At 44.4% G+C, this 11,165-nt stretch overlaps 1 protein-coding gene across 1 annotated transcript; it reads right to left on the bottom strand.

Moving 5' to 3' along the window:
• Positions 1 to 10,608: 10,608 nt before the first annotated feature.
• Positions 10,609 to 10,932, bottom strand: LOC148683536 (non-histone chromosomal protein HMG-14A-like). The gene has a single exon (XM_088658134.1). It carries the CDS (start codon positions 10,930 to 10,932, stop codon positions 10,609 to 10,611), a length of 324 nt encoding a protein of 107 aa, XP_088514260.1.
• Positions 10,933 to 11,165: the final 233 nt, after the last annotated feature.

The following is an 11,165-nucleotide window of genomic DNA, read 5'->3' as shown; positions in this document are numbered from 1 at the left end:
CTCATTATTTAATAAAATAGGACCATCATAAATTTAAGAGGTTTCTGATGAATGGTAGGTTTTCTGGAACTCTCCAACGCCACTAGCATAGCAGGCCAAGCTTAGATGATATTTCAGTACTGTCCTAGAATATCAGTTGTGTGGCACTGGCTAAGTCATCAGTCCCTTTGAATTATGGAGATATTTAGAGGAATTCCCCATCAGTATGTCATCCTTTATTGTGCATGGAGGTCACTTCAAGTTTCTCTTTAGCAGATGACATGCCCCATACCTCAACACCTACAGAAGTGTAGCTGAGGAATCTTCTTCTGCAGTTCCTACTTCAGCCTGTTCAGGAACTTCACCAGTGACAGGTGGAAGGAGAAGTTGGTTTTCTTCTTCAGGGCTCACTTCTTGTTCTCCTGGTTCAGGTTCAGGAGGTGCTTCCATGTGAACTTCAAGCTGACCTGCTCTTTCACCTCTTTCTGGTGCAACAGATATCAGAGGGTCTGGATCTGAGTTTTCACCTGGAAGCTCTGTAGTAGGCTTCAGTTTTCCTTTGGTCTTGGGACCCTCTGCCCTGGCTTCAGGAAGTTCTTCAGCTTTCTGTAGAAGTGGTTTGTCCAAACTCACAGTATATTTTTGCTTGCTTCCCTTGCTTCCCATCTTGGCGTTGTTACAGCAGGAACTTAGCAGGACAAGGAACAAGTTCAATCCAAGGAACTGGTTTGAAAGAAGTAGTCTGTAAGAAAATGCTACAGTGAAATGCTAAACCTTTGAGATCACCCCAAGCAAAGGTGTGCTAAAAGACGTTCCTACTAAGTTGAAGTCTCAACACTTCCAAGTGAGGACCAAAGATTAAACAAAGCACATGATGGCGTGAACATGCTCAGTTAGAACTAATTGGAGTTAACTGCAGTAGAATGGTGATAGCTCAGTAGTAGAGCCTCTGCTTGCAGAAAGTCCCGGGTTCAATCCCCAGCATCTCCAGGTAGGCCTGGAAGAGAATCCTACCTGGAACCCTGGAGAGCCACTGCCAGTCATTGTAGACAATACAGAACTAGATGGGCCAATAGCCTGACTCAGTATAAGGCAACTTCCTATGAACCACCATGCTCAAGTTAGGTGCTAGAAGTTGTTGAACCTTTTGCGACCCCCTAACTTTCATGTAGTTACAGTGTTAACATTAACAAGTTGTTCGCAAGGTATAAAAAGAAAAGCCATAGAGTATATATATGCTTTGAAAGCTCAAGGTCAATCTTAGCACAATCCATATGTTGAATGTTAAGGTTCTTTGTTTCAGAAACGTGACTGCCAGGTAGTCAACCAATGGAGTTTTTCCTTCCCCTGGGTTTCCATTCCTCACTTGCCTCACTCAGAATGTCTTCCAATACCCATACTGCTAGTAGACCACACAGTTCCTACTACCTACTTCCTACTTGAAAGATCTACATTGGCTCCCAGTACGTTTCGGAGCACAATTCAAAGTGTTGGTGCTGACCTTTAAAGCCCTAAATGGCCTCAGTCCAGTATACCTGAAGGAGCGTCTCCACCTCCATCATTCTGCCCAGACACTGAGGTCCAGTACCGAGGGCCTTCTGGCGGTTCCCTCGTTGCAAGAAGCCAAGTTGCAGGGAACTAGGCAGAGGGCCTTCTCGGTGGTGGCGCCTGCCCTGTGGAACACCCTCCCAACAGATGTCAAAGAGGAAAACAACTACCAGACTTTTAGAAGACATCTGAAGGCAGCCCTGTTCAGGGAGGCTTTTAATGTTTCATAGATTACTGTGTTTATTTTTCTGTTGGAAGCCGCCCAGAGTGGCTGGGGAAACCCAGCCAGATGGGTGGGGTATAAATAATAAATTATTATTACCATGCATTGGGAAGAGAACAAGGGAAGATGGAGATATTCTACTTAAATGCCCTCCCCATTCTACAAGGAGGGAAAGATCAAGGTTCACATCCAACAGAGGTCCTACTGCCTTTGTCCTCTAACCTCAGCTGTGCCTGGGCTAGTTGGCCAAGAGCAAGAACAACCCCCTACTTTAAAGGTTCCAGAGTTGAGCTTTGGTCTAGTGAATCATGTTGAAACTTTGGTTAAGTCAACATCAGTTGGCAGCAAATGACTGCACTATAACTTGCATTACAGGACAGTCTAAACCCCCAATCCACTGTGATAAGGGGGACTGTTTAGATGGTGTCCTGCCTGCCTGCTTCTGCCAGCCTCCACTGGCAGGGAAGCTCTGCCTGGAGCCGGCATAAACCCCTCAAATGGGGCATGACAACAGGCCTGTTCCAGGCCTTTTTGCTGTGTCAGTCTACCTGATGGTTCAGCAAAGACACTTTATTTTCTTACTCCCCTCCCACTTTTCTCTCTGTACAGGGCTTTAAATCTGGCATTAGCTGTGCTAGAATGGAATCTTAATCTTGTTGCCAGCCACACCGTTTCAGATTTGGTGAGAAGGAAGGCAGTTTTTCAGCAAGCCTTAGAGCTTTGCTTTTGCATGTGCTTTAGACTATGCTGCAAATGCATGCATTCTAAGAGTTGCAATGACTTCCTACACTTTCCAGCAATGCAGGTGATGCTGTTGCTCCTTTTAAGCAAAAAAAATGCTTTGTGGCAAGGATGAATACCTGGAAACACTAGAGTTTTTGGAGATAAGAACCTCTAAGATCACAATCCTATGCAAGTCCCATAGAATTCCATTGGACTTACTCCCAAGTAGAAAAGCTTAGACTTGCACTGCCAGCAAGTGGGACAAAAATATGGATGCTCTCAAGGAATATCTACTGAAATGCAGAGGGAGGAAATGTTGATTCCAACCTCTCTTGACAGTGTGCCAGCTTGGGGTGTATCATCAGCGTTAATTACACCCTATTAACAGCAATTAAACCCAGGTGGCGCTGTGGTTAAACCACTAAGCCTAGGGCTTGCCGATCAGAAGGTCGGCGGTTCAAATCCCTGTGACGGGGTGAGCTCCCGTTGCTTGGTCCCAGCTCCTGCCAACCTAGCAGTTTGAAAGCACGTCAAAATGCAAGTAGATAAATAGGAACCGCTACAGCGGGAAGGTAAACGGCGTTTCCATGTGCCAGAAGCGGCTTTGTCATGCTGGCCACATGACCTGGAAGCTATACGCCGGCTCCCTCGGCCAATAATGCGAGATGAGCGCGCAACACCAGAGTCAGTCACGACTGGACCCAATGGTCAGGGGTCCCTTTACCCTTTACCTTTAACAGCAATAGCCTCATAGGCCAAGCCCAAACACAACAGCACCAAGTCAGGTCACAGCTGCTTTGGGGTGTCTACAAGCAGTATTATAAAACACTTACCACTGATTCACAAGTTAACAATATAATGTACATACCATAAAGCTATGAAGAGTCAAGTCTATTGATAGCTCTACACCAGCTGAAATCAATATATATTGAGAAGGCGATATAATCACCATCCCATCATATTAGGCTGCTTATCAGGTGTGCTGGCTCTCTCCTTTAATGCAGAACAGTAACAGTGCCGTTCCCACCCAATACAGCCCTTTAACAGACACGCAACCAGCACAAAAATTGCACCACATACTAATAGTTTCCCCCAAGAAGCAGCATTTCATTTCCCATCACTAGCTGGATCCTTATATAGTGTTGGAGGTTGGACTAGATGACCCTCAAGGACCTTCCAGTTCTACAATTATATGAATTAAGAAGTGGGTCCCAAACTGCATGTTTGGGTTCAATGTGGGTTTTGGTTCTGAACAAATTACTAGTGATCTTGAATCATAAGGCTGTTCTAATCCTTTGCTTACATTGCATACCCTATAAAGCCATAAGCACATGAAGAGCCCATAGCTGCCAAGTTTTCCCTTTTCTCGCGAGGAAGCCTATTCAGCATAAGGGAAAAACCCTTTAAAAAAGGGATAACTTGGCAGCTATGAGAGCCTAACTCTGTGTATGCTTCCTTGGACGCAAGTCCCTTTGTATTAAATAGCCCTTACTCACAGGTAAGACTACAGATATCTGCAACCTGACTACGGAGTAAGAATAATGTGTGTGGGTGTGAGTTTTGGATTGTACCACTTCAGACTGCAGGTGGGAGACAACATCCAATAAAGTAGTTCTGGTAGCGTAAGGATTTCTGCTTCTGTGATAGAACTTTCTCTCTCCCTGTTGTTTCAAGGAATAAACAGGTATAAAATGAGAATTCCAAGTTTGGGTGGGGCAATGCAGCAAAGTTAATCATGGAAATATAGACTGTTAGACCTTTAACATATGCTATTGTGAGTTCCAATATGTCTTTGTGAGATCCAAAGTTTCCCTCTTCCCCAGTATACAGAAAGGCCACACGTTTGGTAATTTAAAAATGGATTACTTACAAACTCCCCAAAGGTCAGATTCATGCACTTTTTCATACAGCATTCAAATAAAGTTGCACAGGAAGTAAAACCTGGCTAAGTTACAGTGGTGAAAGTTCCAAACTTATTGGTACAGGAACTCGAGAGAGGCTTAGTAAGAGCCACGCGGTCTGAACTGCAGCAACCAGCTCAAACTTCCTCACAAGTTGAACTTCTCAGGTAGATTGGAGGTTGAACAATCGCGTTTGTTACCTAGTTGTTCCCAAGGTGAGCTAAGCCTGGCAGGACAGCTTACTCTATGGTCTTAACTCCTTCATGCATTAATTAGTCTTAAACATGTTAGTTATAGGAGGCTACTTATTGCACAGACCCCACACCCCTCTGGCACCCTCTACAAATCTGCTCTGTACGGTTGGTGGAAACTCCAGCACAGACTAAGTGGTAGTGGGTCATGCAGGAAGAAGAGAGGGGTGGGAAGTTCTGTTTCACAGCGAAAAATCCTAGTGCTGATGGAATTACTTTGCTGGATATCACTCACTATTTCTGAACACCTCTCTCTCTCTCTCTCTCTCTCTCTCTCTCTCTCTCTCTCTCATGTGTGTGTGTGTGTGTGTGTGTGTGCTGAAACCTGAACAACAAAGCTCGCTGAAATGTAGCAAAAGGCAAGAACTAGCACTTTAAGGCAATAGCTGTGCTGGACTTTCTTCATTTTATCCTAGTTTACCACATGGATAAATTTAAACACACACACACACACAGAGAGAGAGAGAGAGAGAGAGAGAGAGAGAGAGAGAGAGAGAGAGAGAGAGAGAGAGATTTTAAAATGTTATTCCTCCATTTACCATTTCAAGTGGTGTAGTCGGTAAGTCTCCAATTTCGCTGTAAAACTGGCTCCTCTGATCAAATCAGAGGAGATAATTTTATGGAAGTTCCTTCCAGCTGAGGTCACACACACACCCTCCCTGCTGAACTCTAGGACTTACTTAACCCATCTTTCTTTCTTTCTTTTTTGGGGGGGGGGTCTGGCAGGCATTTTAATTGATGATTGATTTCATAGTGTCAACAAATGTTTATTCTTTGCATTGTTTCTTGTCAACAGTTCAGAGACTACAGCAGTTAAGCAGTATATAAATCATTCAAAGAAATAAAGCATGCATAGTATATATTTGGAATGTTGTTCTATCCACCACTCACTGAATAGCAGATTTAGGCTCTGTGGTGTGAATATATTTCAGTTTTATTCCACCTGGGCTCACACACCAAGGCTAGGGAAGTGTTAAATGCCAAAAAGAATTTCCCTGTAGACAGATGCTTCAAATATGTACAAAACTGCCTTGGTATATCTGCCTCAATTTTAGCATGTTGTTCAATCTCAGAGCCACGAGCAACCAATGAGCAGTGCAGACGCAGGGCGGTTGTTTTTGCTGGAAGCAATTATTTGCACTGAGCATCAAACCGGGTTTGCTCTTTTCAAGGAGGAATCAGGGAACAAGTCAACATGAAGGAGCCAGCAGAATACCTTGAACTTCAGACTGCCTTAAATCGGCTACTGGTCCCCACCTGCCCCCAGCCAGAGAATAGATATCACTGAGCAGCCAGCACCACAGCCAGTCTTTTTCCTACCTCCCAACAGACCCTTTTCAATTGCAGACTGTTTCTGTGGGATTTTTGGTGGACTCAGATAAGGAGCTGCCTATGCAAATTGCTTCTAACAATGCATGGTTACCTCAGTGACAGCAATGGGGTTTGCTTGCTGACTTTTTCCATGCTTTTGTTCCAAATTCCCCCTCCTCCACCTATTTGCACGCAAGGTTAAGTGCATTGGTAATGATACAAAGCACACTCTCATTGTACAGGAAAGATGTTGTTTTCGGCAGGAGAGATGAGTGGCAGGAGGGATTGCAGAATTTAAAATATTTTAAGGTGGGGTTGTTGTTGTTTTACAACTGCTGGGCATCTGGGAAAGCAGCTGCCCTATACTGAGCCAGCCAATGACATTGTTATTCCATCCACCCAGACCTCCTAACATCACACTGCCCCTTGGAATTAAGGCCATGGAAAAGTGGCAACAGCACCACTCCAGTAACACAAGTTGGTAGGTGATAGGAGCAGGATACTGAAAGGACTACAGTACCTCCTCCTGTGCAAACTGCCCATCTGCAAGTAAGTTTCCATTTCGCCTGTAAACAAGCAGAAGGTTCCTGATGTTTGGGTTATTCCTTCAGAGAAGCTGATACAGGGTCCTCTTATCTCTTTCATTCAAGGTCATACTGACTATAAGGACAGAACTGAAGGAGCCTGGCTTTCACTTTCTGTCTCTCTTTTCTTCTTCTTCTTTCTCTCTACTTAGTTCCTGTGTGGTATGTTTAAGTGCTAAGGTTTTAGTCTCATTGTAAGTTTAAGCCAAGTTTTTACTGGGTTTTTCCTAAGAGACTATGCCAATCCTGAAGAGTTGGATTTGTCACTGTTGTGCTCATTTGCCTTCAGTAAATAATTACTGCTTAAAGTTGATTGTTTCTGAGTTATTTTTTGGAACCTTGCATTGTGTTTATTCTGCTATGTGCTATGAATTGCTCTGGATCATTATGGTGCTAAACCACAACAGGTACAAACACCCAGGATGTGGATCCTGTTTTCTGCTAGTCTCCTCCTATGGGCTGGAGAAGTCCTTCACGTTTCAGTTTGACCTCAAAGTGGCTATTTTTGCACTGTGCTGTGTACAGTTTTGTCGATTCCTGCTGTTTTATTCTTTCGAGCTTTTCTATTATTGTTTTGACCTGATGAGAGCTGCCTTGAATGCTCCATGCCCAGAGTTAAGAGCTGAGATATAAATACTACAGAATCAACCTTCAGCTCCATGCAAAGGACTGGAGCTGTCCATTGAGGTTGCAGTTAATCCAGATCTGCAACTGTTTCTCAGAGTGTAAACCATTGCTGAATGTGTGCACCTGCAAGTTGACTGAAGTGCAGGTTTGCTAGTGGGTGTGGGAGTTGCATGGGTATTGAGTGTGTGGAATCCTATTTTATGAATTTTGAAGTTTATAAACTTTTATATGCTGCATTTCTTTTTGTTTGATTTCCTTGCAAACTTTTTGTGTGTGCACGTGTGTTTAGAGGGTGGGATAGATAGATAGATAGATAGATAGATAGATAGATAGATAGATAGATAGATATAGATACATGAGGGATAGGGTTTTTTTAAGAGAGATATTTGAAGAACTGCAACTCCCACCAGAATGATTGCCACTTCCTTCCTTCCCCTTTAACAGCAGCCAGTGATACTGACATTCTGTGGGATTACTTTTCTCTGCCACTTTTATCTATGACAGGGAGAGCTTTACCTGGAGAATGCCTGCCTCTGTGTCAGGCTTCAGTTCAAGAAACAGGGTGAGTAAAAATGGTGTAGCACACAACTGTCTCTGGAAGCAGACCTCCTATGTTCAGTAGGCTGAACAGGGATTGAGCTCCCTGCACTCGAGCTCATATTTCATCCATATATTCATTTCCTTTTGCCCTCGAGGCAACTTTCAGCAATGAAAATATCCATGAAAACAATGCCACCGTTAAAAACAGATAGAATAGCAGACCTGGTTTCAAATGTCCAAGAATGGTGATAATGCTGCTTGGCTTGTTCTGTACCTGCTTACCTGGAAGGAACTTATTCCTGAATAGGTGTGCATAGGACCAGGCTAAATATTTCTTAACATCTTAATTTTCAAGCAGCAAAGTTCTGAATAGTTTCTGTGGGAGCTTTTCTCATACAGTTCATTAATTCCAGGCAAATGTCTGGCTAGTGTTGCAGCAACTCTTTATTTGTTGGAGAAAAGCTGAGCTTGTTTGTCTGAATTGGTCCAAGTTCATGCCCAATGGACTGATGAACATTCTGGAACAGGGCAGAGATCCAAGCTCTGTTTTCAAGGGCCAGGATCTCTCAGTTTGCATGTCAGGACTGTCCAGGTCCAGGACTGTCAGTGGCTGTAGAGATGGCTTGCCATAGGACTCCACAATGGATGCAGTTGTGAAGACTGGGCAGGGATACAGACTCTGCCCCCCCCATCACATTCTTGTGACCAAATGGCCTGAATAAATGACTGTCTTTGTGAGCATAGGTCAACCAATAATAGCATCCCAGAACTGAGCAGTTGGAAAGGACATCAAGGGTCATCTAGGCCAACCTCATGCAATGCAGGAATATCAGCTAAAGCAGCCATGATACGTGGCCATCAACATTTCCAGGCAGCTCATTCCACTCTCAAACTGCTTTTATTGTCAGAAAGTTCTTCCTAATGTTTAGTTGGAATCTCCTGTCTTGTACTTTGAATCCATTGGTTTGGGTCCTGCACTGTGGAGCAGCAGAAAACAAACTCCCTCCGTCTTCCATGTGACACCCCTTCAGGTAGTTGAAGATGGCTGTCATATCACCTTTTCATTCTTATTTTCCCCAGACTAAACATACCCAGCTCCCTCAGCTGTTCCTCATAAGGCTTGGCTTCCAGACTGTTTATCATCTTGGTTGTCCTCCTCTGCACCAGCTTGTCAATATCCTTTCTAAACTATGGTGCCCAGAACTGGACACAATACTTCAGGTATGGTCTGACCAAGACAGAATAGAGTGGTACTATTACAGTCATACCTCCGTTTACGTAACCCTCTGATTACGTAAGCTTCAGGGTGCGTATGTGGCAAACCCGGAGGTTTTTTACCGGGTTTTGCCACACGTGCGTGCACAGAAGCGGTCCTCTGGGTTGAGAAAACCTTGGGATCTGGCCGCACCTCCAGAATGGATCCCGGCCGCAACCGGAGGTACCACTGTAATTCCATTAATCGGAACACTACACTTCTGTTGATGCAGTCGAGAATTGCTTTTTTCTGTTGCATCACAGCAGCCATATTAAACTGAGTCAGACACTGGTAAGTTTACTCCACATACAACCACCATACTTCTCTTGGGTGGAGTCATGGGGAAGCTGATGCTACTTCAGTGACATAAGGAAAGTGGAGGGGGAAATGACCTGGAAAGTGTTGTGTAACACTTGCACCATCATTTACCTTCCCTACAAAGAAATCGGACTGAATTGAATGCTCATTAAAACCATCAACATTGTTTAATATCCCTGCAAACAAATATGGATGGTGACTCAATAAACAGGACGTTTGGAAGCACCCTGGGAAGGAAGCCAGTGTTTTATGTGACAAAATCTAAACCTATGATGGATGGCAAAATAAAACCAAGTGCATGATGCAGTGCCCTTACTGGAAATAAGCAGCTGTGGTCAATGCTTGGAGGGAAGACCAGTTGGGAATCCCATGCATGTCCCCTTGTGCACCCTAATGGGCAAGCAGGACATACAAGTTATATGAATATGGAATAGGTAAAAAGTAAAGGTAGGGACCCAGGTGGCGCTGTGGTTAAACCACTGAGCCTAGGGCTTGCTGATCAGAAGGTCGGCGGTTCGAATCCCTGTGACGGGGTGAGCTCCCGTTGCTTGGTCCCAGCTTCTGCCAACCTAGCAGTCCGAAAGCACGTCAAAATGCAAGTAGATAAATAGGAACCGCTACAGCGGGAAGGTAAACGGCGTTTCCATGTGCTGCTCTGGTTTGCCAGAAGTGGCTTTGTCATGCTGGCCACATGACCTGGAAGCTATACGCCGGCTCCCTCGGCCAATAATGCGAGATGAGCGCGCAACCCCAGAGTCGGTCACGACTGGACCTAATGGTCAGGGGTCCCTTTACCTTTACCTAAAAAGTAAAGGTAAAGGACCCCTGGGCAGTTAAGTTCAGTCAAAAGGCGACTATGAGGTGTGGTGCTCATCTCGCTTCAGGCTGAGGGAGCCGACGTACTCTCATGTTGTATATAACAGAGTCTTGTTTATGGAAATTGACAAGAGGCTCATCTTTTGCCAGAGTGATGTGGTAGTGTGGCTACCCCTGACCCAGTAATATCTTGGCTGATGGTCAGATTAAACAAAAGGTCATGGCAGGGCAATAATTACAGCTAGCAAAACAAAACGGGTGATAGAATAAGAGGATCTTAATCACTGTCAAGTGCATGGTTGGCATCACAGCGTGGAGGGTTTTTTAATTAGAGACGAGAATGTAATTATCAAGATGCAGTTACCCTTTCTCAGCTGAAAATTGAGGGAAAAGTGGACCCCTTGCTGTTGGTCAGCCTACTTGGGTGATGTCCAATGAGCCTGAATGATAGAGGCAGGAGTGAGACTCTCTCCTGGGTTTCAAGCAAACCACACCCATGTACAGAATAACTGGGGATAACCATTTAAATTTGCTACTTCGACTTGGCTTTTTTGTCGTCGGACACTTCAGCATCTGGTGCCTCATTAGTATTAGTATCTCTCTTCTCAGGGTGGTTTTCTTCTTTAGCACCTTCTTGCTTGGTTCCACCTTTTCCTTTCAGTCCTTTCCATCCTTTTGCTACCTTTCTGTCCTCTTTCTTACCAATTGCTCCTTTTTCTTTCTTTGGTGCTGCTTTTAGGGGCTTTGGCTCTGGTTGAGGTTGGGCAGGGAGGGGGGCAGATTTAGCAGCTAATCTAGCCAATCGTCTCAGTGGCTCCTTTAACTCAACTTTGGTTGCAACCTTTCTTTTAGGCATAGTTGAATTATAATAGTGTGCACCACACCTCTCATGGTACATTGATGGCTAGGGCATGGATGGTCACACTTAACTTCTGGCTTACACTATCCTTTGACCCACGTGACCTTGCCCCCCCCCCAATTATAAAGGACGACTTTCAAATGACATGAAAACAAGCAGTGGTAGACAAAATGCTAACTCTAGGTCTTACCCCACAGTTTTTACTTGGCATGAACAGACCAAAGAAACAA

This window comes from Zootoca vivipara, chromosome 14 (genome assembly GCF_965207765.1).
Source record: "Zootoca vivipara chromosome 14, rZooViv2.hap1.1, whole genome shotgun sequence".
Classification (NCBI taxonomy): domain Eukaryota; kingdom Metazoa; phylum Chordata; class Lepidosauria; order Squamata; family Lacertidae; genus Zootoca; species Zootoca vivipara.
The sequence above is the reverse complement of the archived record's forward strand: the minus strand, read 5'-3'. Positions and strand labels throughout refer to the sequence as shown.